This window comes from Petaurus breviceps, unplaced genomic scaffold, assembly GCF_028583685.1.
Source record: "Petaurus breviceps papuanus isolate PSGF00001 unplaced genomic scaffold, PetGlider_PUasm1.0 91133, whole genome shotgun sequence".
NCBI classification, from domain to species: domain Eukaryota; kingdom Metazoa; phylum Chordata; class Mammalia; order Diprotodontia; family Petauridae; genus Petaurus; species Petaurus breviceps.
The window spans coordinates 328,822-355,178 of NW_027187419.1; the positions used below are offsets into that span (position 1 = coordinate 328,822).

A 26,357-nucleotide genomic window follows, 5' to 3' on the forward strand; every position below is an offset into this window, starting at 1 on the left:
GTTTCCAGTGAGTTAGGCATCTGGTTAGACAGCCGAGCAAACACCAGGATTCAATCCTATAAGAAGGGATGAGACTGAAGGAAATGGAGCTGCAGGCTGAACTAAATCAAAGCAAGGTGGTCAGACAGCAAGAGCAGCTTCCTAGGTGTTGTCTGTTATACTGTATTTGAAAATAACTCTGGGTAAGAATATCATCATTTCAATGCTACAGTGCATACTATTTTTCCTATGACTTGTACCACCAAGGGAAACCGCAAGACCAGGGGGAACGGAAAATTCTGCATAATATACATACTTTCATTTATGAATGTTTGCATACAGACTTTCTATACACACATTACCTATATAATAAAAATGTACATGGCATGAGTACACACTGCTGTATAAATATAGAGCTCTACAATCTTGAACCCTCTCCTTCCTGTTCACATCTGTCTCTCCTCTTCTTCCTTTCCAGCCAGGTCCATCACTTGAGAGTTGGACAAAAGGGACAAGTGTCATTTGTGTTGGTCTGGGCCCAGAATTTGATACACTGGAAAGGAGAAAGAGAAGCCTCAAGGTTAAGAGTTGTTTGCTATTGGGGGCAAGGGGAGGGGGAGCAGGAGGAGCAGGCACAGTGCCACTCTCAAGTCATGAGGCTTGAGATGACTAATAAGGGACAGATACTAGACCAAAAATTCTGACAGTGGGAGTAGAGTCCCTGGGATATGCCCAGAAAGACCAGCTCTGGAGCAAATAAGTGGGTCTTCATTATAGAGAAAATACTAAATTCCAACAGTCTGAGAATGTCACTGATGTATATATACCTAATATGATTTGCTCCATACCATGATCCCTTCATGTACAGAGATGGGTTCTCTTCATTCCCAACACTCATTCCCATCACCTCCCCCTTTGTGGGATGTACAGGTACATCCAGATGTTCCCACAAGCCAGTCAGTTCTAAGTATTCTTGCCTCTGCCTAGTGATGTAGTGAGAATGAAGAACAACTGGATTGTCAGAGGAAATCTGTTTTAAGTAACTTTCAACCCATCTCATTACTGGAGTTATAAGACTGGGATCAGGTTTTCATTCCATTCCTCCCATCTAAAGTTCCTGAGCAAAACAAATCTGGGCTAAGCTTACAGCAAGGACCCACCATTGTTGTACAGTTAGTGGCTATTAACAGCCAGCTGGGTAAAAGAAGGTAAAGAAGGGATAAAAAGAATATAGCATCTACCTCCTTGTGCAACACATGGGCACAGGCCATTGGGTGGAGCTCACTGGGCTGAACAAGCTTCTGGCACATTAGACACAGCTTGCAGGTGGATGGAGCCTACAGGGCAAACAGAGGCATGCTTTATAGTGGTGATTCTATGTCCTGAGACTGCTCCTTTCCTCTGTGCTCATGATCCCACAACCATACCCCCTCACCAAAACAGCTCAGTTGGTCTCTCTTCTCTAAAACCAAACCTCTTCCACTACTACACTCCATGCAGACCCAGCCTGGATCTCCTTTTCATTTCTCCATTTCCAACTCAGGTCCCAAAGCAAGAACTCTTTATATTTTTCTCCATCTCCGAACCCACTAAACCTGCCTATATCTCAGCTTTCAAGGAAATATATTCTTACATGTGAAGGCCTCCCAGGATAAGACACCTGAGCAGAGGGCAAGAACATGGGAGTGTTTATCTGAGCCAAGGGAGCAGGAAACAATGGAGCTCGGATCCGACCAAGGGGCTGTAGGCAAAAAATAAAAATCAGAAACAGGGAAGTTTTTAGTAAACTAAGCATTTTTGGAAAAAGGGGTACCAAAATTTTTCAGACTAGCAAAATAAAACAGCAGATTATAGATGCCCATGCATCCCTCCTACATGCTTTGTACACATTTTCTGGGGCTGAGCTCCCCCCAAGGAGCCAGGCTCACCTGGGCACTTGCTGCCAAGCGCTCCTGCTCTGCTAATCGTGCGGCCACCAGCTGAATCAGCTCCTCCATCGTCAGCCCAGCCATGGTGGTTCGAGCTGTCTTGATCTGCTGAAGGATGTTGGTCATCTGTGCCCTAACAAGGGAGAAGGTTGCAGGGATGAAGATATCGGTCCCTGTCTGTGGGGACTCCTGTGGGTCTTCCTCTTGTACCTGTACCCCAATATATCTCTCAGGGTATTAATCCTTTTTAAGAAACTTACTTGTTGCATTGTGGAAACCGAGCCAGCAGCTTCTCCAGGATCTTTTCTAGTTTGTCCACTGGCTGGGGTCGGTGAGATTCAGTGGGAGCCTTAACACCACCCAAGCCTGGTGGAGGTGGGAGGGAGGTAGCAGGGGACACATGTGGACCATGGGGGCCAACAAGAGAAGCCAAGCCAGGACTATTTCTCCCATGGGTAACAGGTAGAGGTGGGGAGGGCTGGTTGGGCCTTGAGATAGCGGGGTTCAGCATTGGGAAGGATAGGGCACGAGGGTCTGCGCTGGGCATGACCATGGGCATGGTAACTTGCCCAATGGAGAAAGGCATCCGAGGAGCCAGGGAAGGATTAGGTGAAAACACCTGAAGCATGAAGTCTGTCTGCAGAGTAGAAGAAAGAAAATAAAAAGAAATTTAGGAAATGGCAGCAGAAATCACTGAGTAACTATTAAATTGAACAGATATGGTCCCAATAGCTTCACAAATATAACCAAGAGACAGAGACTTGGCCACCACACAGAGAGAGAGCTTCCCCATTTCCAAGTTACTCACCTCTGAAGGGGGTGGGGGCAGAGTAGGGGTAGGGATCTGTGGAAGGCTACTCAACTTTGCCCCATTCCTCACCAGTTGGATATGGTTATTAAATTGGTCCTAGAAAAGAGAGATTAAGAAATTACCCTGCAACAGAAAACTGAGACACATTAGCCTCATTTTGGATAAGAAAGGTGATGGGAACGTGGTAGAAACATCTTGAAACAAAAATAGAACAGTAGCGAGCTCAAAGTAGTAAGCTCCCTGTCACTGAATGTGTCTAAATAGCAGTTAGGTGGCATAGTGGAGAGACTGCTGGACCTGGAGTCAGGAAGACCTTGGTTCAGACTTACTAACTCTGTGACCCTGGAGAAGTCATTTAACCTTTGTCTGCCTCAGTTTCCTCATCTGTAAAATGGAGATAATAAAATCATTTAACTCCCAGAGCTATTGTGAGGATAAAATAAGATACTGTAAAGAATTTTGCAAATTTTAAAGTATTTTTAAATATTATTATTATTATTCCTATCATAACAAAGGATAAAGGAACACCTGTTAAGAATGATATAGAAGTACTAGGTGACTTTCTGGACTAGATAGGCATCCGAGTCCCTTTAAAATCTCAGAAAACATTAATTCTGAGAAACTTCAATACCACTGTCACATATATGTGTGTACATCAATGAAACTGGCCATAAATTGCCCACATTACAGAAACTCTTCCTCTGCCCAGGTCTGTAGCTTTTCATTAGGCTCACCCGGACATTCTCCTTCATCATCCGAACTCCATTCAATCTTGTCTCCCACTCCTGCTTGGAACGGATTGTTTCCAATGTTGGAGGTGTTGACCTTTCCAAAAAGCAACAGGAATTTATAGTTAGAGAAAGAAACTCTGACCTTGCTCTTTAAGACAACCAAACAAACATCTGAGTTCTAAGTTCTTTGTCCCATTGTAAATCATATTTTCTAGTTCTACATGGGTCCTCCAAATGCCTGGGCAGCAAGTGACGAAACATCAGGAGTAAATCCTCAGAAACTTAAGTCTGCCCATTTGGGAAGCTCAATGCACAACTGCAAATTATAGTACTAAAAGTCTGACAGCATAGAGCTGGACTCAGCAGTTGGGGTTTCAGAAAGACAGTGGAGGAAAGGTCTAAACTTGAACTTTAGGCCCGTGAGTCTGAGGCCCCAGGGACATGGCTCACTTGATATAGGTCAGGTGTAGTTCTGCCTCCTTTTCTGCTTCTTCCAGCTTTAACACTAGCAGCTCTTTCCGGCTTTCCAGTGATAAGATCTAAAGAAACCATGAAAAGGCTTATTAATTTGCATCCACATAGGACTATCTTTGGACAGACATGCAGAGGCTTACAGACCTCCACATGAACCCTGATTTCCAGAGACATCAGCCCCTCCCTACCTCAGCTTTCCAGGCTCGTTCAGTTTCCTCCATAATGTTCCGGTTGATCTCACCATCCTGATTCTTGAGCTTGTCCAGCTCCATCTCCCATAGTTCCCTGAAGGACCAAAAAAAAAAAAAAAAAGACAAGATTGATGGGGTAGAGGCTAGATGGGGGCAGCAAAGCAAAAAATTAGACCCAGAATTGGTCCAAGATAAAGTGAGAAGGTGAGCCTGAATAATAGAGCCTTACTACATAAAGCAAGTTAATTGTTTTAGAGAGATGATACTGAAAGTACTCTAATATTGTGACATGGTCCTACATATGAAATTCAAGGAAGAACAAAACAAAGTGCCTTACTGGCTCCACTTGCTAAGCTGTATCTATGAGGCAGAGCCATCAATAGAAGTTCAACAGTACCCAAAATTTAAATAAGCTACAGTTAGGAAGACTCAGATTTATTAGGGAGTCTCTCATGGTTCCCAACTTCCTTTACCCATGGAAACCAACATGTAGGATTATGTGCAGGAGCACACAATGCCACTACTAATCCTAAATTCCAAGGCAATCAAAGAGGAAAAGGTCCTATAAGTACAAAAATATTTATAGAAGCTTTTTTTGTGATAGTAAAGAACTGAAAACTAAGGGAGGTATGTGAACTAACACTTACCTGTCAGGCAGCAATTGTTTACCTGCTAGCAGATATTGGCTATTTTATTTTCACCACCCTATTTTCCTAGCTATTACGAAGATGGCTATGTACCACTATCCCTATCTACCATTCCCATTATTTCCCTCCCTCCTCGTTGCATAGATTGTGGCACACTCATATATAGGACTGAAGGCACTAATGAAGAATGGGTTCAGAAAGCGCATCTTCCTGTATTATATTTGATTCAAAGCAGGAAAATGGCTGGGAATAGCAAGATTACTCAGACCAAGGGAGAAGAAAGTGAGGTGAACATTTAAATTACATTAAGTGATTTTTATTTTTTAAAGGAATAGGGATAAAAATGATAAAAATTTTTAAGGGAAAGGGATAAAAATGATCTTAAGAGAAATAGTCCTACTTTTCCTCAGCCTGTTCTGCGATTAGAGAAACAATTTTATTCTCCTTCTCCTCCTGATTTTCCAGTAACCTGCATGTGTGAGAGAGAGAGAGACCAATTTACTTCCTGAAATTTCTGCAGCCTTTTCCTCTTTCACACATTCTTGCTTTTGCCCAGATCTCTCATCTCCCATTCTTTTCCAGGGACTACTCAAAGATTTGCCTGGGAAGTTAGTCATTCTGCTGACAGCAGAGATTGACTTGTGTGACTTGGCTAGCTAGAGAGTTGGCTGTCCCTGTTGTCCTTTGCCACTCTATAGGCAGTCCTCCCATGGACCTTGATTCTCTAGAACCGGGTGATCTTTCTCAATTGAGGATCTACAGTATAAGTTCTATTTTCTTCCCCTGCTAGACTCTCTGCTACTCAAATACTAGGGGAAAACCAGTAAGTGCCATTAGAATTTTCTTATACATAAAACTTAAGGATGGGTTAGAGCAGCAGTTCCTTTTATACACTGTTTTTTTTTTCTGATAATGGCACCACATTTTAGAGAAGAATAAACTGGCATGTAGATTTAAGCATTGGAAGGAACTAGAGGTTATCTAGTACAACATGATATAGCTGCTTTCTATGATGTCCTCAAAAATACCCCAAACATCTCCTGGGGTTTTTGCATTGTCTTTGTATTCCCTGAGCCTAAGCCCAATGCCTACCACATAGCAGGCACTTAAATGCTTACTGAAGGAAAGGGGTGGGTAGATTAGAGAGATCATTAAGTCCAACACTTTCATCTTACAAATGAGTAAATTGAAACCCAATTAGTATAAGTAATTTGTTCAAGGTCTCACAGTATTAAGTAGAAACAAAATTTGAACCCAGGTCTTGTGGCTCCATATCTAATACTCTTTTCACTAAGTCTTGATGCCTCTCATCTAGCAAAAAACTATCAACCAAAGTATCAAGCTACTACTTCAGTCACTTATCAACAAGCATTTATTAAATTTATTGTTTAATGAATTTATTAAACATTTATTGTATGTCAGAGGCAATTAGGTGGTACAGTGGTTAGAGCACTGGGCCTGGAGTCAGGAAAACCTAAGTTGAAATGCAGCCTCAGACTTACTAGCTGTGTGACTATGGGCAAGTCAATATTGTCTGCTTCAATTTCCTCAAATGTAAAATGAGGATGAGAATAGCACCTACTTCCCATAGTTGTTGAGAGGATCAAATGAGATGTTGGTAAAGCACACAGAAGAGTGTCTGGCTCATAGCAGGTGCTTAATAAATGCTTGTTTCCTCCCTCTTCCCTTACCACTATGTTTAGGCTCAGGGAACACAATGCCCTCACACTACTATAATTAGAAAAATCCTTTATGCCTCATACCAATGGGAAAAATCTGCCAATGTAAGTAAAGGAAGCAGCTCCTTTGAACCATTAGGATTACTAATGGTTCAAATGGTCAGAGACGATACATGTTCCATAAGTCAGGCTTACTTGTTGGCTATTCTAATAACAGGTTACAATTTTTTTAAATCCCTAGAACATCTTTTGTAAAGAAACTTAAGATACAAAAATAATCATACTCTGTGAACCAATGATGCCATAATTTGAAATATACTCTGTAAGTATTATCAAAGTCAAAATGAAAAACTCAATGTTCAGGTGTTTTCATAGCAGTATTATTTGCAATTGCAAAAAACTAGATGCAACCTAAATGCCCATGAATAGGGGAATGGTAAAATAAACTGTGGAACATTAATGTAAAGGGATTCTATAATGCAATTAAAACGACAAGTATAAGAAATACAAAAGAAATCTAGAAAGACTGTTTTTAAATAATGTAAACTGAGAAAAAGCAAAACCAGAAGAGCAGAGTATACACTAATATGACCATATAAAATGAACATAAATATGAACAAAGAATCCTTATGGGGAGTTAAGAGTGACTCCAAGTGTATGTTATTTTATGAGTTAAAGTAAATTAAATGTAAATAGTTACCAAAGAAGTTTAATTTATTTTGTCATCACTCAAATACTAAATTTTGAAACTTTTTTAAAAAGGAAGTTTATATAAATCCTTACTACTTTTTTATTAGGTCAAGTAATATTCTCTTTTAACAGAATGGGAAATAGACATTTAACATGATTTGTGTAATACTCAACAGTGAGTCAGGGGCCAGGACTAGGAAACCCAGATCTGCTTTCTCGATCCACTTTAATTACCAATATTTTACTTTAGACTGCTTTGCCTTCAATATGTATAGGTCTCTTCATCTTAAAAAAAAAAAAAAGCAAAAAACAACCCACTTCATATGACCCTGATGTTTTCCTAAGGTAACTATTATTTCTCATCTTTCTTCTGTCAAATGTTCGAAATGAATGGTCTGCACCTGCTGCCTCCATTTACTTATCACCCATTCACTCCTTAACCTCCATGTAATATGGCTTCCATCTCACCATTCCACTGAAATCGTACTCTTGACATCACCCACAGACTTCTTCCTCTGTTTCTAATGTCCCCAATTTCTCATCTGCCAGTCTTAGCCACCATCTTCTCCTTGACACTCACCTTTCTTGGCCTGTGACACTGCTCTCCCCTCCTTCTCCTCTCTCTCCTCCATCCTCTAACTTACATACGTATTCCCCAAAGTGCATCTCTCCCTCCTCTCGCCCCCACCTACCCCAAGAGACAAAAGGGACCAAAGAAAACATCTAGCTCAACCCTCACATTTTGCAGATGAGGAAACAAGCACAGACTTAACAAGAAGAACTGGAATTTGAAGCCAGGTCCTCTGAAAGGCCAGCTCTGTTTTCACTCTACTGTACGCTTGGATATTACACTGTCACCTCAAACTTAACATGTCAAAACCCAAACCACATTACTACACAAACTGATTACCCCTCCTAACTTCTCAATTTCCAACAACAGTAGCAGTATTCTCAATTACTCACATTCAGAATCTTAAGATTCATCTTTAGCTCCGCTCTTTTCCTTGCTTCCTATAGCCAAACAGTCATCAAACTAGTGATTATTTCATCACAAAGTTTCTCCCCTACTTCCTATTCCTATTGCTACAACCCCAGTTAAGGCTGTTATCACTTCACTAGTTACATTTATCCAATTTATCCTACACACAGCTGCCATATTAATCTTCCTAAAATGCCATTTGTATTATGTTATTCCCTTGCCCAACAATTGCCAATGGCTCCTCATTACTAAAAACATAAAATCCACAGACTAAGGTCTCCCACAACCTGGCTCCAATCTATCCTTCCAATCTTAAACTCTACTATCTCCCAACATGAACCCTCTATTCCAACTAGGTCAGTCATCATTTACTGTACCTCAAACATACCGAGCCCATGTTTTTACACAAACCATTCCTCTGACAAATTCCTTTTTCCTCTCCTCTTATCCAAATACCACCCATCTTTCTTCTTAGGTATAGCTCAAGTCCTACATCTTCCACAAATCACTCTTTGATTTCACTAACCTAAAGAGGTTTGAATTCCTTTGGCAGTATTATAATCCACACCACTCATTAGCAAAAATTATATGATTCTTTGTATTGTTAGTTAACTTTTTGCATATGGATTGCTCCCCAATAAAGACAATTGATTCCATGAAGGGAAGGACCTTGGTCTTATACTTTCTTGTATTTCCCAAGGCTTTGTATCTAATAAGCCTTAATTTCTTGATAAGCCTTTAATTTCCATATGCTAACCTGAAAATATACCAGCTAAATGGAAGTCAAGCAGGTGAGTTCCCATGGAGGCCTTAACTATCATTCATTTTCTATTCAGGAGAAACTGATTTTTCCAAAATCATTTATACATAATTACAGCCCAGATCATCTGGTAAGGCAGTCTATACAATAGCATCCCTACCTAAGCACTGACTATGGTGTCAGAAAACCTGATTTCAGATCCCTGATCTACTTTCTAGCTGTGTGGGCAAGTCACTGTTAACCTGAACTGCAGCTTCTTCATTTAGGATGAGGAATTGAGGACAACAATAATTGTATTACCTATCTCACAAGACTGTGGTTAGACCAAATAAGAAAATTATGTAAAGTTCTTTATAAACAAGCTATTATCATTCTAATATGCATCAAGAACAAAGAATGCAGCATGAAAGCAAAATGAATTTTGATTGGCATTGCAGTATTTCTGCTACGCATCCTGAGTTACAGACAGGAACATGGATCAATCGATGGGTCATTCAAAATACAAGTTCAGCATCTCACAAAGAGAAAACACTATTCATTGCCTTTCTCAGGGTTTCACTGTCAAAGTCAGAAAGCTTGGAATATAGCCCTACCCCAAGGACAATGTGGTAGTGGCTTTGCCTTTCTGATGTTAGCAATAACCTTGAAGGATCCAACCTAGGAAGCAACTCAAGCCAGAAACTGGCCCCAGAGTAGGCATCCATAAGATATTCTCCATGCTAACTAGAAAGATTTTCCAAGGAAAATGTAGATACATGACAACATTCAGTATTTCTCCTGTTTGGGAGGGTGTGTGTATATCCATTTCAGATGTATTTACTTGGTACCTTACTCCAAACAGTTCAAAGAACTTTACAGATTTCTTTTTAATAATTCATCCTCAAAATACACATTTAAGATAAGAAAGTGACAATGCCATGATTCTTATTTAGGAGGAATGAGCACCAAGAAATGAAGATGTTTGTTCAAGGTCCTCCAAAAAGTATTTGTTAGATGTAGCTGTTTAATCACTCAATAAACATCTGATTGCATACTAGGAACACAGCCCTCTAATGAGGTACTATTGGGGTATAACAAAAAGTAGGACATGATCTCTAACCTGAACAAATTTATAATCTCCATGAAGAGACAAAATGTAAATACATCTAAGGTTAACTAGTAATAAAAGGAAGGAGGGACAAGACAATTATGGTAGTCCAAAAGAGAGTATAGCCATGGTGCAAGTGGGGAAAGCTTCACAGAAAGGGTGGTCCCTAAGGAGGGAACTTGTCAGGTAATGAAGATCTGCATAGGATTAGAAGAGGAGGGAGAAAAAAGTTCCAAATAAAAGGAACAGTATGAGTAAAAGTCAAGAATCAATAACAAACAAGGCATACTGGGGACCATGACATTTCTTAAAATCAAAGAAACTGCTGCATTTGGGAATAGCAACCTTGTCTCATGCCCATAGTTCACATAAATGAAGACAATCCCTACACACAAACTATACATCTAATAGGATGAATATGCAGAAAGAAGACTTTATTTTTTCATTGAGAAAAAGAACTCCAGACTTAACAGAATGGGGGAACATGTTATAGTAGTACTTAGGGAAAATTCCACTGAAAAACTAAGTGAAACTTCCAACACTGTAATAAGCACCAAAAACTTTAACTATATATAAAAACCTGCAAAAACCAGTCACATAAAGAAGACAGCACTAATTGAAAGAACTTATGTCTAATGCAACTCTCTCACAAGATAGTTAATACTCAGAAAATACACAACCTCATAAAATCACAGAATTTTGAAACTGGAACAGACCTGGAAGCTCATTCAATCTGACCCTAGGCCAAAGGCATAAATCCATTCTACAACAACCCTGATAAGTGGTTATTTAGCCTCTGTTTAAATATCTTTAGTTATTCCTCTTCTTAACTTATTGGTATATCATACCTCTGTTACTGACTTAGAAACCAGTAAGACCATAAGTGGTACCAGCTCTTTGGTGTATTTATAACATTGGTAAGGTCAATGGGTCTGCAGATCCCACAGGGTTTTCCTTTATTCCTAACAGAATGAATTACCTTCTGTTCTTCTCACAGAGCTTCTCAATTTCAGCTTTCAGGTCCTGCTCCTTCTGAAGAAACTCCTTCTTTTCCTTCTCTATCTTCTTCTTTGTTTCCTGTCGCTTGATGGTCACATCCTGGATGGCCTTTAATATCTCCTAAGGTTTTAACAATCATACAATACAGGAGGTAACTTTTTGACGTTTGGCTCAAAGGTTATCTCCACTCAACACAAATATGTGAGAGAAGAGAACTGCCAGAAAGAACACTCCAAAAAGGTTTTAAGTGTTTTGCTAAGGTATTTATACCTCTCCTCATTTCCACTGAGAAAAAAACAAAAGCAAAGTCTGATCAGAGGCTAAAACAAGCCTACATGCTGGAATACCTGATGACTCTTCATCTCTTCTTCTCTCCGCTGCTGTAATTGCTTTAGCTGCACCTGAAGTTGATTCTCCACCTGTCTCTGCTTGTCCAATACTTCCTGGTACCGCTCCTTCAGCAGTGTCCTTTCTGTCATCATTTTATCCTGGCAGTGACCATAGGAGGAAAGGTGGTGGGGGTTTATATTATTTATTCACCAAAGGAGGAAAGCTGACTTTCCAAAAGAGAGGACAAAATGTGCAACACCAAAGAACAAATAGCCTCAATTCAACAAGCATGTATTAAATGCCCACTAGGTACTAAGCAAATACACTAAGTGCTAGAGGACACAAAGACAAAAAAACAAAATAGTTCCTGCCCTCAGGGAGCTTACATTCTAATCAAATATATCCCCTGAGAAGGAAGATTGGTGAGCCCTTCTGAGAACCACCAGGGAAGGAACAAAGTATCTGAGAATGATTTCTTTCTGTTATACTCTATTCTGCTGGATTGTCTAGAAAACTTTTCACAAAAGGAAAAATCTACTCAATCAATGGTTAGGCATCCAAGTCTCTAAGAGACATGGCTCAGTTCTGCCAGTGCCTTCATGTCTCTCACCTCAACTTTTCTACCTTTATCAGCAAATCAAGGATAGTGTTACTCACCTTTCAAGGAGGTTCTGCAGCTTTACTAAAAGAGGCTCAAGTTAATGGTTTCTGAAAACACCTGGTATAGGGTCACCATGTAAAATTTAGAGGCAAAACTGCATTAACAGTACACATTCAAACTGAGCTTGTTTGCTATGAAAGGAAAGGAACATAAGGTATGTTTAAAGCCTCTATGGGTGAAAATGCCTCATTACCAAAGCAAAAACAATAGCCTCTCCAAGAAAATATAACATTAGGCCAAGCTAATTACCTTAGGCTGAAGGATGAAATGGAACCAAAATGTCTCCAATCAAATGAAGGAAGTCTACTCTGATAACTTTACTACCACCACCTAAGGGATCAAGAGTTTCTCTTCTTTAGGCTTTCCTTTTCACTTCTCTCTGGCTCATCTATCTCCATGGAGAGTTTTCAGCACAACAGTCAGGGTGAAAGAAGCTATTTCACACCAACATTATCACAGATAAATAAGTTACAGATAACAACAATAATTTACATTTATACCACAACTGAGGAATCACTTTCTGTACAACCACCCTTTGATGTATGGACACAACCTCAGAACTAATCTGCCTTGACTTGCCATCACTTTGTGATAAGATGACTTAGCTGCCAGGTTAAGCAGTTTACTCCTATACCCTACACCTCGACATCCTTTCTCCTCAAGCACCAGGTCCACCTGAGTTTCAGGTTGAATCTATCCTTTCCCAACATGTCACCTAGCACTATTTTACGATAAAAGTTTCTCTTCTCCAAGTTTTTTTTTTTCATCCAGCTAGACAAATGCTCTACTGGGACTATTTCTCATTTTCAAACCTTTCTACTACTTTTTCTAGTTAGTACATATCCGTTTCCATCTGCCCTTATAGCAACTTCAACTTGCAAAAATCACTCCACTTTCTCATCTCAAACTACTTGCTTTTAGTCTTTATGCCTGATCTCCTAGTTCACACATCTTGCCCTGGAGGCTCTCTCTCTGGCCCCAAAATGTCTGCATAAATAGCCTTCTTTCATTACAACAAAGATACACTCAAATGAATGTATATTTTGGGGTTGGGGTTTTTGCCAAGCTCATAGCAAGGTGATCACCAATGAAATATAGTACAAATGAATGAAGCCTTCTGTCTAGTTTCAAAAAATCTATTACAAAAGCACAGGATGGAGACAACAGCAACTTGGGTGAAAAAAGATTGAAGAATTTTATCTGACTACAAACTCAATACGAAATAGGTCACATGATTGGTACATGGCTAATGTACTCAGACTACATTACCAGAAGAATAATGCCCCAAACAAGATATTATTTCCACTTCAGTCTACACTGATTAACCCACAACTAGAATGCCAGATTCCATTCTGGGAACCACATTTAAAGACCTGGGAAGGTCAATCAAATCACTTCTTCATAGCTTCTTTCATATATTTCAAAAGCTACCATGTAAACAAGGAATTAGACATTCTGTTTAATACTAACAAAAGCTAACATTTACGTAGAGCTCTGAGGCTGACAAGATAATTTGGTTCTCACAATGACACTATGAGATTGGTGCTATTTTTATCCTCATTTTACAGATAAGGAAACTGGCACTAACAGAGAGATTAAGTGACTTGCTCATTTTATTTTATTAAAATAAAATTTAATATGTATCTCAGGATTGGAACGAGGCTCTTCCTAATTCAGTCCAACATACTATCCTTCTGTCACTTAGCTGCCTCAGGAAGGAAAAGTACTAGGTGAAAGTTACATACTGAAAAATCTCATAAAAACTTAAGAAAAAAAACTTTTAAAAAATCTGAGCTGTTCAAAAGTTAAAGGGGCAGATATGTGAGATATTAACTCCCAATCAATGGAAATACTCAAGCAAAGAGACTAGATGACCACTTGTCAAAGATATCATAGGAGGAATTCCTGATCTAGATGAAAGGCTACACTAGATGCGCTTAAAGGCCCTTTCTAACTCTCTAGATTCCATGACTCCTGATCAGTGAGCTTCAGAATCACCATGCAAATACCTACCAAATTCTTTTCAATATCCTGATCTGTATTCACCTCCAAATCAGCAGTCTTGAAGTCAGTCTGCAAAGGGAAAAGTAATCACATTCAGAGCCGTTTGGAGACACTTTAAAGTAGTAAAACTGCTCCAAGACTGATATTCTTCCCTCCATCACAGAGTGCCCCTGACACCCCTAAGGAGCCAACCCTTCGCTATTCCTTCTGTCAGTTATGGAGCAAGTGAGACAAGGTGGATACTGTAATAAACAACCATCCTTGAAAACAGCCTCAGCAAAGACCCAGCAATAGACTGAAAAATAAGTCTAAAAGCTAGAGATGATAACTGGGTTTACTAAAAGCTATTCTATTACTAGACTGTACTTCCTCCTCTGATAAAGCACTCCAAATTCTAGAAGAACTAACACCATCAGGCAAGGCGCACTGTACTTCCTAAGACATAGTTACAGATAAATAAGGATCTTTAGCACAAGGATAAAGATGAGCAAATCTGAATCCTAAATGAGCAATGAGGGACGTAAAACTCCATACGTGTCCACTAAACAGTGTGAAAAAATTAATTCTAGGGCATAAAGTTGATAATTACATCAATCTAAACACTGTTTACTTAACAATAGTATGGAGCTATATAGAAGTAATGCTAGACATCTTTGGAACAGCAACCCACAAAGAATGGCACAGTATGTTCTCCATCAGGTATGAGAAACTGTCTCCCACCCTTAACATATCCCCAAGTTCTGGTTTTGACATTTGAAACCTGACACTTGACCTGCACAGCAATGTTCTGAGAGGGCTTCAAGGATGAGCCATCCTGATCCACATCCTGACCAGCTCTGTCTCCTGAAACCCCATTCTCCCCATTTGGTGGAGGTCGGTAATCCAGGCCTGTATCTTCGCTACCTTCCAGTGGGACAGAAGCTTGTAATTCCTCTTCTGAATAATCCTTGGAGGTATTCTGATGATTCACATGGCACTCTGCCTCGTGAGGCAGAGAAGATAGTTGCAGGCTATCTCCAAAGTGTGTGTGTTCCTCTTCTCTTGCTACAGTGGTCAAATCCTCCAAATCAGACTGACCAGTGTCAGTACCCAGGGACAAAGTCTGAATGTCTATGGAACCATTTCCAGGAAGATCAAGAGCTGTGGATCCCAAGTCACCTCCTAAAGTTGCATGGTCCTCTGTGCTTGGTAACACGTCACCTACTGATGAACCAGGACTCATTTTTGCACGTTCCAAACTAACATCTCTGCTATTTTCCTTGGTTATCACTTGGTCGCTAGATCCTATCAACAGAGACAAGCTCTTGTTTTCCTGCACAGATGTATCTCTTGGGCTGTTGAAAATACAAGTTAAAATTACTGTAGCTCCTCATACTTTTCTTTCTTCATCACAATCTTGAAAAAGAACCTGATTTTAAATTCAATCCCATTCACCCCATGTTACTATAGAGATTATTTTATTTATAACAGGGAACCTAATAATCAGGAAATCCAGTAATTACATTCTACTTTATAATGTGTTTCCATTGGTGAAATAAGACCTATTAACTTTATCTAATGATGAATTCATTCAATAAGCTGTAACTAACTGTAATAAACACTATGAGAAGGACAGGAACTGTGGAAGAGGGATTATGGTTGGCCTGAAAGTGCAGAACTGAGACCACCAGATAGAGATTATAGGGAGGCAGATTTCAAGTCACTTAACAATTAGAGTTGTCTAAAAATGGAATGGGTGGGATACAGGGCAGGTCTTCAAGTGAAGACTGAATGACCATTTGTTGGGGATGTTGTAGATGTAATTAAGGACTTGGATAGAGGTTGGAACTAGATGATCTCTTCCATCTTCCAGTTCTGTAACTCTGATTCTATTGCAAGCAGAAGATGTAGTCACTACCCACAAGGAACTTAAGTTGAGAGGATAAAACTAAAAGCATACATTAAATAGTAAGAGAACATTAACAAATCAGTAACAAGAACTGGTGTTAAGCTAATAAAATAATATTTTTTTTTACAGGTTAGGAAAATGCAAAGTTAAACCAGAGTGGGGCTAATTGGAGGTTTCTTGTAGGAGATGAATTAGCAGTAAGAATAAGATCAAAAGAAACTAAAAGAGGAAAATTCTTTCATTTCCGATTCAGTTTGACCATCTCACAAAGTGTATGAATCTATCCATTAAAACTAAGAGTAGTCATCAGAAGAAAGAGCACTAAACTTTTCCCAAGAATTCAGCAAATATTTTTAAGTACCCACTTGCAACTTTCCAACAGCTACCCACACATTACCTGAGACCATCAGGGAGACCTTCCTCTGTGTTAGAACCACAGGAGGCAGCAGTTTCTTGAGAAGCAAGAGCAGAGGCGGAATCACTGCTTAGTTCAGAAGCCATCATGCTCTCTGCATTTAGAAACAAATCCAAGGCTGCAAGTATCAAAGCATTGAAACAAATTTATCTCTCCTGTTCAAAATGTTCACAAATTACAAATATCCCAGAGAAACAGGGGGAAAGAAGGGTTCATTCTAAAAGGTACTTCTATTTCAAAATATTATTAGTCACTGGCTCAATTCCAGTGAAGACCTAATCTTCAGTAGTTGCCATATTTCTATCAGAAATATGGGACTCTTTATAGTAATTTTGTCAAACACATGTAAAAATGCATTATTAATTTAGAACAATGGCTCTCAAAGTGTAGTCCTTGAGAACTATCCCCTCCTCTGTAGTCTACTGGCCCAATCCTTTGTATTCAATATTATTAATAATTAAAATCCATTATTTTTCAATCTGAGTTGAAAATTATATATAAACATATGTGCATCTTTATGTGTACAAATACATATACTGTATAACATACACAAATAAAATCATAGGTCTACATATATACACATCACATACATAGTTTGCAAGCATGTATTATATACACACACCCATGCGTGTGTTAAAGATATAATACTGTTACACATGTTATATGGATGTGTAAATATGTATGCATGATTACTTTATCTTATCAAAAGTGGTTCCATCTATCCATTAACTTCAGGGAGGTTTTTTGTCTTTGTTTGGGGGGGAGGGGTTTGGCCAAGGTCAAATAACATAGAAGAGTGGTATTAGAGACAATCACTTAACACTGTTGAATTACCACAACAGTATCAAGCATGAAAATAATAAAGGAAATAAACGTTTGTGTCAGACACTGGTGCTAAGCTTTTTTACTTTTAACTAATAACTCAAATGAGAAAGCAGGTAACAACTTCCAAAGAGATGTGTAGGAACCACAAGCAAGAAAGATGTCTAGCTTTTCCTTCATCCCTCAGATTCATAGTTACCTCTGAGACAAAGAATAAAGGAACAGAATATAATTTTAGGCACAAGTAAGAGTTTTTGTTTTGTTTTGACAAAGGTACTTGGGCCTCCCTGGTTATTGATGAGAAAGGGTGACAAGTATATCTCTAAGGGTTAGAGATGCCCGTTCTACTCCTATTTGTCACTGATTTGTTTCAGGATGCTCTATGCCTCAGTTTCCCTTACTATACAAATGAGAGTAACATCCATTTCCAAGCACTTCTTTCAGCTCCTGATCAAAATCAAAAGGATAACTCACCAGGGTTAAGATTATGGCTAGAAAAGAGAGCATCCATATACCAAGCAGAGTTTGGGGTGAGGCAAACCTAAGTACCCCCTCAGTGGGTCCAAGACACAGAACCGAGAGAGGCCAAACGGGGACAGTGGAAAGGGAGCGGGCGGGGGAGGCGGCCTTCAGGCACTTGGGGCTGGAGGGCGCAGCACCTGGGGACCAGGTATGGGGAGAGGGGCAGGTCTGCGTGCCCCGCCCCTCCCCACCCTTCGGAATGTGTCCCCAAGGGGAGAGGCTGCAGGAGGTGGGGTGGGGAGGAAAGAAGACAAAGGAGGGTGATGGAACATTGCACGCACGGCCCCTAGGCTAAAGGGAGGCTGCCCACCCAGCTCCCCACCCCCGCAAGGCCCTCCCCACCCCCGTTGCCCACTGCCCAAGACGTGCAGAGCGCCCCCCCACGGCCCCGGGCCAGGCCCTCCCGCGGAGCGTCCATCCCGGTCCAGGCCCCACAGCCCAGGCTCGGCCTCCTTCCAACCCCCCGGGCTGGGCCCCCTCCGGCCCCGTCACAACCCCTCCCGCCCCGCCCGAGCGCCCCCTCCCCACCGCGCGCCCTCCCCCCGCCCCGCTTCCCACCGCGGGCTCTCTCCCAGAGCCGGCCGCGCGGCCACGGGGACGGGACGGGGTTGGCGGGGGGGGAAAGGGAGAAGGTCTGGGGTCTGGGGCTGGGGGCCAGGGACGCACCTGAGCGGGTGGAGCGCGCGGCCGGGGGGAGGGGGGGAGGGGGTCCCGAGGAAGGGGGGAGGGGGAGGGGTCGGGAGCCGGGCCGCTCGCGGCACCTCCCACTTCCGGCGGCGGGGAGCGGAGGGGGCGAGACCCCGGGAGGAGAGGGGAGAAGAGAGGCCCGTCGGGCTAGAAGAGAGCGCCGCGCCTCCCCCGACGGCGCCCCCTGCTGGTCAGAGCTGGGAGCCTAGCAATGGAGCTGGGGGGCACTTTAGCCCTGAGTCGGGAGAGAGGAGTTCCCACGCGTGGAATGGAGATAATCCTTTTTACAAGCGGCGCCAAGAGGGCGGGAAAGGGGGAGAAGGGGAGGGAATAATCATTTATATGGCGCCCACCATGGCCAGGCACTGCGCTAAGCGCTTTCTTTTTTTTACAAATATTCTCTCATTTGATAATGAGATAATTTCTTCTGTTAAAAAAAGGAAGAAAAATTCTAATAAAGGAAGGATTCTTAGAAGTCCCTGAGTAAACAGAGGAAATTTGTCGATGCCAGCTAAAACCAAAGGAAGAAACCTCATCCCCTCCCCCGCCACGCTCAGGCCAGCCCAACCTCTTCCTCCCCCGCCCCCTCCCGCAGGATCGATGTATGATTGGCTGCGCCTCCATAGCCGGAAGTGACGATACTGTCACCGGCAGCCCCGGCTCTGTGAAAGCTTGGACTTTCCGCAGCACCCGGACGGCGCTGCTGGGCAGGTACTGCGGGGTAGTGTCACCTGAGGGGGTGGTGTAGGTGGGCCTGGGAAAGCCGAGGCGCCGGGGGAATGGAAGAGTAGGGACCTCAGGAAGGGAGGACGAGGTGACTGGAACCCCGAGGTTAGGAGCTCCTAAGGTTGAAGGTGCGAGAAGTGACTGACTGAGCGTGGGACAAACCGCGTGGGTGGGGGAGGCGTGCGCGCGTTCTGCTGGGGGCCCTGGAGCTCTCGCCTGTGCTCTCCCGGGGGCAAAGGCAGGGGTACGGGCACGGGAGTTGGAGCCCGGATCCCTGGACTCCTGTCTTTAAGTGCAGTTGCTTCCTCTTCTTCCTTTAGCCTCCAAGGACTGAGGCCTGGCGGCTCTGGGGGAGAAAGTGAAATGGGTTGGGATCTATTTGCACAAGTCCAGACCTCAAAGTTCGGAGTTACAGCTGGTGCCTTGACCGTGAACCGGGTCTACCTCTCCCACGTTACCCCAGGGCTGCCCCATTTTTACTTTAAACTCAACAAATATTGGTTAAACACCTAGCATGTTCGAGTGACAGGCGAAAACCAAACTAAACAGCTCCTGGCTTCAAAAAAACTACCATCCTGCCACCTGTACACAAATAAATATAAACACCCCCACCAGCTTTGAGCTGTTTCCTCTTCTAAGACGCTTCAGATTTTTTGAGTTGCCAGGTCTTTTCGAGAAGCCAAATGGGATCCAATCCTGCTTCTGTTGCTCTCTCTACCTATCCCCTGATAGCTTAATATCCAATCGTGTGCGGTTCTTGTTCCAGATGCTTCTTGTACCTGAGGAAAATTTCTTTCTTAGTGGTCCGGCTCTTTCCCCCATCCAATCTGGGACAAGGGTCTTTGATTAGTGAGCTTTCACTTTTTCTTGTTAGAAACCAATCCTCCACATCACTTCCCAGTCAACTGTCCTTGATGTGAGTTCCTTGAAGAAAGGGACAGTGTTGGTTGCTTGTATTTGTATTTCCACATTTAACATACTGCCAGACCTTTAGTAGGCACTTTAATAAATGCTTTATCTGTGTAGCCCTACCCTATGCACACCTATCAATCAGTGAGCATTTATTAAATGTCTACTACGTTCCAGGTATTGTACTAAAGCCTGGAGACACAAAGAAAAGCAAAAGACAGTGCATGCCTTCAAGGAACTCACAATCTAATGGGGAAGACAACACACAAAGAGCTGAAAAGGCAAGGAGAGGATGCAGAGAGAGGACAGCATGAAGTGCTGAGGCCAGGTGGCTGGCCGATATTCTTTTGGCATCTGTGCAGAATAAAATGTTTCATTCAGGAACACCCAAACCAGTTAGGCATTTCTTCATGAGCTATTGTCAGTGATCTTTTAAAAAATTAGAGGTGGAGGAGTCTTGAAGGATGAAGAGGATGGAATGAGCTAATGTTAATCTGTATTTTCAAAAAATAAAAGAGGGTAGTCTTTAGACTAAAAGTTGATGAGCTTGCTTTTGATTTCTTGTAAAATTCTAGAACACATTAATGAGATTTGTAACCATTTGGAAAGAGAAGTGGCTATCACTGAGAGCTATCATCACTTCCTCAAAAACAAGTCATGATATTAAATTCCTTTTTTGATAGGGTTACTCCATAGGTACATTAAGGGAATGGTATAAATATAGTTATACTTGGATTTCAGCAAGACAAAGTCTCTTATGGTCACTTTGTGGACAAGATAGAGAAATATGGCTATCTAGATGTTTGTATAATTACGTGGATTTGGGACTGGTTGAATGACCGGACCTAAAATGCCATTAGTAGATCAGAATCTACTTGGAGGGAGATATCTCAGGGAGTGCTACAAGTGTCTGACCTTGAGCCAGTACTGTTTAACATTTTTAGCAATGACTTGGATGAAGGTGTGCATGTAACACTTCTCAGATTTGCAGATGTTATGAAGCTTTCAGGGGTAGTTAACATACGAGGGTCTTCCCCTCCCAGCTTGATTTTTTCCTCTTCTGTTTAGAGGCTAGGCCTTGACTCACTTCTTAAAGAGGCCTATTCACCGAATGGGCCTTACCTCACTCTAAGTGAGTACCTGCAAAGGCCTTAGGCTCAAAGGGCCAGGGTCTCCCATTACATTCTGGGCCATCTCCAGTCATCCTGATGAATATCAGGTCACTGGACTCAGATGGCTCTGGAGGAGAGAGTCAGGCTGGTGACTTTGTACAGCCCTCCCTCCCTCAAACCAAAGTCACCTTCAAGTCATGTCATCACTTCCCTGCATGGTTTTGAAAACAAAGAACAAACAGAACAACAACACAAAATAGAAAGGTAGAGTTATGCAAAAAAAAAGGACTAGATATAAGTCAACGATGGGTTATTTCTAATTGTGTTAAATGTAAAGTGGTACACTTGCATTCAAAGAATTAAATATACAAGTAGAAGATGAGATAGGTGTCTGTTTGAACAGTTGTTTATGTGAAAAGGATTCAGAGGTTTTAGTGAACCTGGAGTTCAATATGAAGCAACAGTGTTACATACTTTTACTTCTTTGGTACTTTGATGTTACATGATAGCCAAAAAGAACAGTGCCGTTCTAGGTTGCATTAAAAGAGGCCCGGAGTAGTGACTAGAATATGGTGTTTAGTTCTTGGAATCACCTTTTAGGATGGATATTGGCATGCTAGAGTGTTCAGAAGAGAATGACTTCAAGCAGCTGGATAGTTAGTTACTATCTTACCACAGGAGGATCAGTTGAAGAAAGGGACTATATTAGGCTGAAGAATGGAAAAATTGAGGCATGGTAGCTATGCTTGAATAGTACAAAGATCTGTTATGTGGAAGAAAAATTAGATTTCTTGTGCTTGTCACCAACCTCCCACTGAATGCAGATCTAAGAGCAAAGGTAGAAACTGCAAAAGTAACAGATTTCAGTTGAGATAAGGAAAAAAATTCCTAAGGATTAAAGCTGGCCAAACACAAAGTAAACTGCCTAGGGTAGTGATGATTTCCCTTTCTCATGAAATCTTCAAGGGGAGAATGGGTGACATCTTGTCAGAAATACTGTAGAAGGGATTCTCTTCAGATAGGGTTTGACTAAACAGTTCTTTTTCTTCTGTTTCTCAGATTCTATCACCAAGTGTGTGGTGAAGCGGAGGCACCACTGGCTTTTTGCCAGATTGGGAAGAGGTTAGGGAGACCATATCAAAACCTTCTCAAGGGCCTTTCCATTGGCCTTGAAGGTGATCAGGATAATGAACAGGACTTTTGAGTTGTGATCCTGGCCTGGCCTTATGATGTCACTTACTTCCCCAATCTGAGTCTCATTTTAGCTCCCTGGAAATGAGACTTAATCACCAGTCAGCAGCTTTGAAAATGACTCCAGTGCTTCTTTCTTACCTCTGCTTATCTCCACTGCCAGGATTCAGAGAAGACACAGCAGGATGCCATCTCTCCTGCTGCTACCCACAGATATGCAGCCAGAACCCTGAATCTCCATTGCCCACAGAAAAAGTGATGCTGCCTCTGCTCTGGTACAAGATGAGCCTGATGTGGCCAACTTGCCTGGGAGTGCAGCCCCACAAGGAGACCAGGTGGGAACAGATGGATACCTGATAGGAAGAATGGGAGCCATTAGAATGATTTACAGTGGGTTTAGCTGATAGAATTGAAAAGAAGCATGCTTCCATGCCTTACCTTCCTACCCCCTCCCCCAATGTCCAAGAGAAGGGAAGAGCTAGGGTGGGATTTCCTTTAAATAGCAATCAAGTATTTTTCTAGTGGTTTGTGAGAACAACCTGTACTTTTTGCACTTCACATTGGGGGAATGGAGTGGGGAAAAAATAGCATTGTGCCTGACAGTGGTATAACGAAACTTGTGTAGTAGCTTAACATCATAGGGATTTTCCCAGTTTGCTTAGAAGAAGTCATCCAGCACTTGTTGGACCTAACCTGACCCCCATACTCCTGTATGGATCCTTTGGTCAGGGCTAAGTGTATGTGAGGGTAAAGGACCAGAAATATCCTTATATATTTGAGAAGATATTGCTAGCCATGAGCCCACGACCACCTCTCTCCTCTCGGACTATTCTAGATAGCAGCTCTCCCCTCTCTCTGATGCGTTTGTTCTGTCTGCAGCCTGCCGCTCTGATGCCGAAGGGGAGGCAGAAAGTGCAACCATGGAGTGCTGCCCTGGAGCCCTCCCTGAGCCTGCCTGCCTGCCTCTGGCTGGCAGTAACTGGCTTCTTCTTGTTGGTTCCCTTGATCATGGCCCTAGAACTAACAGAGACAGTTGGGCCCGAGGCCCAGGGTCCTAGGGGGCTGAGCTGGGCTGTACTCCTGGACAGGATGGAGGGTGAGGGCAAGGAAGAGAGTGAGGAGCAACAGGCCAACGCCCTGGCCCAGGCTGCAGGGCTGCTGAATGCTGGACGCATTGGGGAACTTCAGGGGCACTATCTCTTCATCCAGCCCCCTGGCCACACTGGGGTCCAGCAAGAGGAGGCAGCCCGACAGCAGGCCGAGGCAGTGTTGTCTGGGCATGAAGCTGTGCGTTGGCATTCAGAGCAGCGGTTATTGAAGCGTGCCAAACGCAGTGTGCTCTTCAATGACCCCAAGTATCCACAGCAATGGCATCTGGTGAGTTTAACCCTTTCCCACTGTCCACTTTGGATAGGCATCCTCCAGGTATTTACAGAGAGTTCTTGCTTTGTAAGTGGACTGTTCTGCAGACCTCTATGTAAAGCAATTTTTACATAATATGAATTTGCCTGCAGCCATGGAGGGAGGGGGCCAGCACATGGTTCAAGAACATGTGGGAATAGAAACAGAGAAGTGAGAGCAGGAAGAGGAACACAGAAGCCAAGGCCAGTTACATTGGGGGGCGGGGGGGGCAAACATATGGGGGCTGGGAACAGACATAAGATACCTGAGAGGAGACAAACTTGTGGGGGCCAGATGGGTGAGTGGAGCTTACAGAGGTCTCATATCTCAGCACCAAAGGTCTCAAGCCCTGCCCCCAATAAGGTGGTGGTGGTAGTCTCTCCACCTGTTCATTCTAATGGTTTCACTTGGAGGGATTTTTGGGGGAGTGGGGTAGTAGGAGGCCACAGAGTGTAGAGCTGAGGGGCAGGAGGGGAGAGAGAGCACAGGATTGTACAGTAAACTTAACTTTTTTTTTAAGTGGGGCTTTCTTTCAGAATTTATTTAATGCAAATTTACATAAAGCCAAACTGTATGTACATTTAGGGTAGTTGATAAGACTGATAAGACCCTCTAATGGATACTCAGTTCAGTTGCCTGTTTTGCTCCAGGGGGTATTTCTGTGGCTTGGAGCCTAAGCTGTTCTCCTGCATTAGAGAAAATTACATTCCTCTGGCTCACCCTGCTCACTCCCGTTAATCCAGCTCAATAGGGTAACACAGGAAACTTGTTCTTTGGCAAAATTCACACTTGCTGTACCTTCTTTTAGACCGGCCTGGAAGCTATTGATCCATCCCCTTTCTCTGACTTTTGAGTTGGTATGGGTGGCAGACTGGGCAGCATCTTCCCCTACCCCTTTTCCACACATCCATATCCACAGTGAGCTGTTGAACATTGTTGTCTTGTTACTGAATTCTTGTGCCTTGGAAACAGCCTATGACCCAGCCTCTTCCCACAGAATAACCGGCGAATCCGAGGCAGAGACATCAACGTGACAGGTGTTTGGGAACGTAATGTGACAGGACGAGGGGTGACTGTGGTGGTGGTGGACGATGGGGTTGAGCACACCATCCAGGACATTGAACCTAACTATGTGAGTGTTCATGGGTCTCATGGTCACCACATTTCACTTCTACCTCATTTCTCCCAGAGGAATCCTCTGAGCCCCTTGCTCCTTAAAGGCCCCTGGGAGTTGAAATAATGTTCTTTTTTTTCTTGCCCTTACCCCAAGTTGCTCTAAGTTGGCACAGGTCCAACTTAAAGGGTAGCTCCTAACCATTATCAAGGGAAAGCCAGCTCAACACATCCTAGTTCCTGGTCCTCTCTGCTGCAGCAAGTAGGAAACATCACTACAGGCAGTTTCCCTCTCCCTAGGGCTTAATGTGCTTGCTTGGTAGGGAGAGTATTCTCCTACCAAAACCTTTCTTTTAGATGGTCTTCACCACTAACCAAAGGATACTTAAATCCTTTTCATTCCTTCATGTGTCAGGAAGGTAGGTAGTTGTCTGGAAGAGATGGGAGCATAAGGTGCAACTCAAGAGCCCAGACTTAGTTGTGCCTGCCTTGTTCCTATGCCCTAATCTTACCACAGAGCTCTCTCTAGTTAGCAGTACCTGAAAGATCATCCATTCCAAACTGCACATTACTGCAGAGAAAACAAGCCCAGAGGTACAGAGTGAGCTATTCTAGAACTTGTTAACCCAAAAGTAGACAGTGCCTGTCTTTTCATTTTCTCTGAGCTGAGTGAACTATGCTCTGCCACAAAACTTTAGTGGGGTGGAAATGATCAATGTGCCCTGTGTTCTTTGCCCATCTGCCTGAAACCACTGGTTTATTAAAGTAATCCATTCCTCCTCCCTCTGCCACCAACTAATGAGTAACCTAAGTCCCTTTCCTTCCCCACCCTATCCTGTTTCAGAGTCCTGAAGGCAGCTATGACCTCAACTCTAATGACCCTGACCCCATGCCACACCCAGATGTGGAGAATGGCAATCATCATGGCACTCGTTGTGCTGGCGAGATCGCTGCTGTGCCCAACAACAGCTTCTGTGCAGTGGGGGTGGCATATGGGAGCAAAATTGCAGGTAGCTTGATCTCTTCTTTTTCTCTCTCTCTAGTCTCCATACTCTCTAAATATCTTTAGAGTTTCACCTTACACTACTTTGATCCCCCTACAACACTTAAAACAATCCAAATTGAATTGAAATTCAATCCTAGCCCACCTAATACCATTCATTGGTTCCACCAAATATAACTTTAGGCAGAACTGGGCAGGGGTTGGGGGGGGGGGGGGGGAATTCTGGTTTGCTGCCCTAGGACTGTGTGGAAGTTGAATGTAATAGATGGGTTATAACCCTAGGCACAGAGAAGCCAGGAGGGAAAGCTGGAAGCAGTGGAGGCACCAGGCTAAGCCAGCCCTCAGCCTTCAGGGAGCAGGGAGGAGAAGAGGGGCCTTAACACAGCAGGAACAAACACGTTAGGCAGCTGGGAGCAGAAACCGGAGTCCTTGTGGTATGCCTACACTAAATACTCCAGAAGTATTTCTTGGTTGGATAACGAATGGTCAAGGTGTTGTCTGTCTTCCCCTAACATTGCCCTGAGTAAGGCAGAGCTCCAACAGCGATCAAGGTGTTCTGTCTCCCTGGTCTGAGGAGGCTCCTCTTGTACCACCTTCCTCTTGAGCTCCTGCTCTGGT

At 42.7% G+C, this 26,357-nt stretch overlaps 2 protein-coding genes across 4 annotated transcripts in view; one reads left to right on the plus strand and one right to left on the minus strand.

The window, feature by feature from the left end:
- Positions 1 to 276: 276 nt before the first annotated feature.
- Positions 277 to 18,297, minus strand: RNF214 (ring finger protein 214). Of its 3 annotated transcripts, none has more exons than XM_069079915.1 (16): positions 18,264 to 18,297; positions 16,236 to 16,371; positions 14,723 to 15,284; positions 13,960 to 14,019; positions 11,303 to 11,443; positions 10,936 to 11,075; positions 5,162 to 5,230; positions 4,112 to 4,208; positions 3,900 to 3,988; positions 3,453 to 3,543; positions 2,716 to 2,814; positions 2,168 to 2,544; positions 1,908 to 2,040; positions 1,613 to 1,720; positions 1,221 to 1,316; positions 277 to 532 (listed from the first exon to the last, which is right to left on the minus strand). In XM_069079915.1, exons 2-16 carry the CDS (start codon positions 16,340 to 16,342, stop codon positions 467 to 469), a joined length of 2,235 nt encoding a protein of 744 aa, XP_068936016.1. In that variant the 5' UTR covers positions 16,343 to 16,371; positions 18,264 to 18,297; the 3' UTR covers positions 277 to 466. The 3 variants fall into 3 exon arrangements, with proteins under 3 accessions (XP_068936016.1, XP_068936015.1, XP_068936017.1); XM_069079914.1 differs by lacking the exon at positions 18,264 to 18,297 and adding an exon at positions 17,550 to 17,819; XM_069079916.1 differs by lacking the exons at positions 5,162 to 5,230; positions 18,264 to 18,297 and adding an exon at positions 17,550 to 17,819.
- Positions 18,298 to 18,860: 563 nt separating this feature from the next.
- Positions 18,861 to 26,357, plus strand: part of PCSK7 (proprotein convertase subtilisin/kexin type 7) — a 31,503-nt gene continuing 24,006 nt past the window's right edge. Inside the window, exons 1-5 of the mRNA XM_069080463.1 lie at positions 18,861 to 18,995; positions 22,386 to 22,557; positions 23,102 to 23,599; positions 24,621 to 24,755; positions 25,581 to 25,746. Of these exons, the coding sequence (XP_068936564.1) occupies positions 23,114 to 23,599; positions 24,621 to 24,755; positions 25,581 to 25,746 (787 nt within the window). The 5' untranslated portion in view covers positions 18,861 to 18,995; positions 22,386 to 22,557; positions 23,102 to 23,113. The remainder of the gene's footprint in view (positions 18,996 to 22,385; positions 22,558 to 23,101; positions 23,600 to 24,620; positions 24,756 to 25,580; positions 25,747 to 26,357) is intronic.

What these genes read in the sequence shown, in the direction of transcription:
- RNF214 (XM_069079914.1), bottom strand. Translation starts at nt 17,586, where the DNA reads ATGGATGCTCTCTTTTCTAGCCATAATCTTAACCCTG. An exon ending in TGCCCCCACCCCCTTCAGAG is followed by an intron (nt 2,545 to 2,715) that starts GTGAGTAACTTG and finishes TCTACTCTGCAG; the next exon opens with ACAGACTTCATGCTTCAGGT. An exon ending in CCCATGTGTTGCACAAGGAG is followed by an intron (nt 533 to 1,220) that starts GTAGATGCTATA and finishes TCTCCTTTCCAG; the next exon opens with TGTATCAAATTCTGGGCCCA.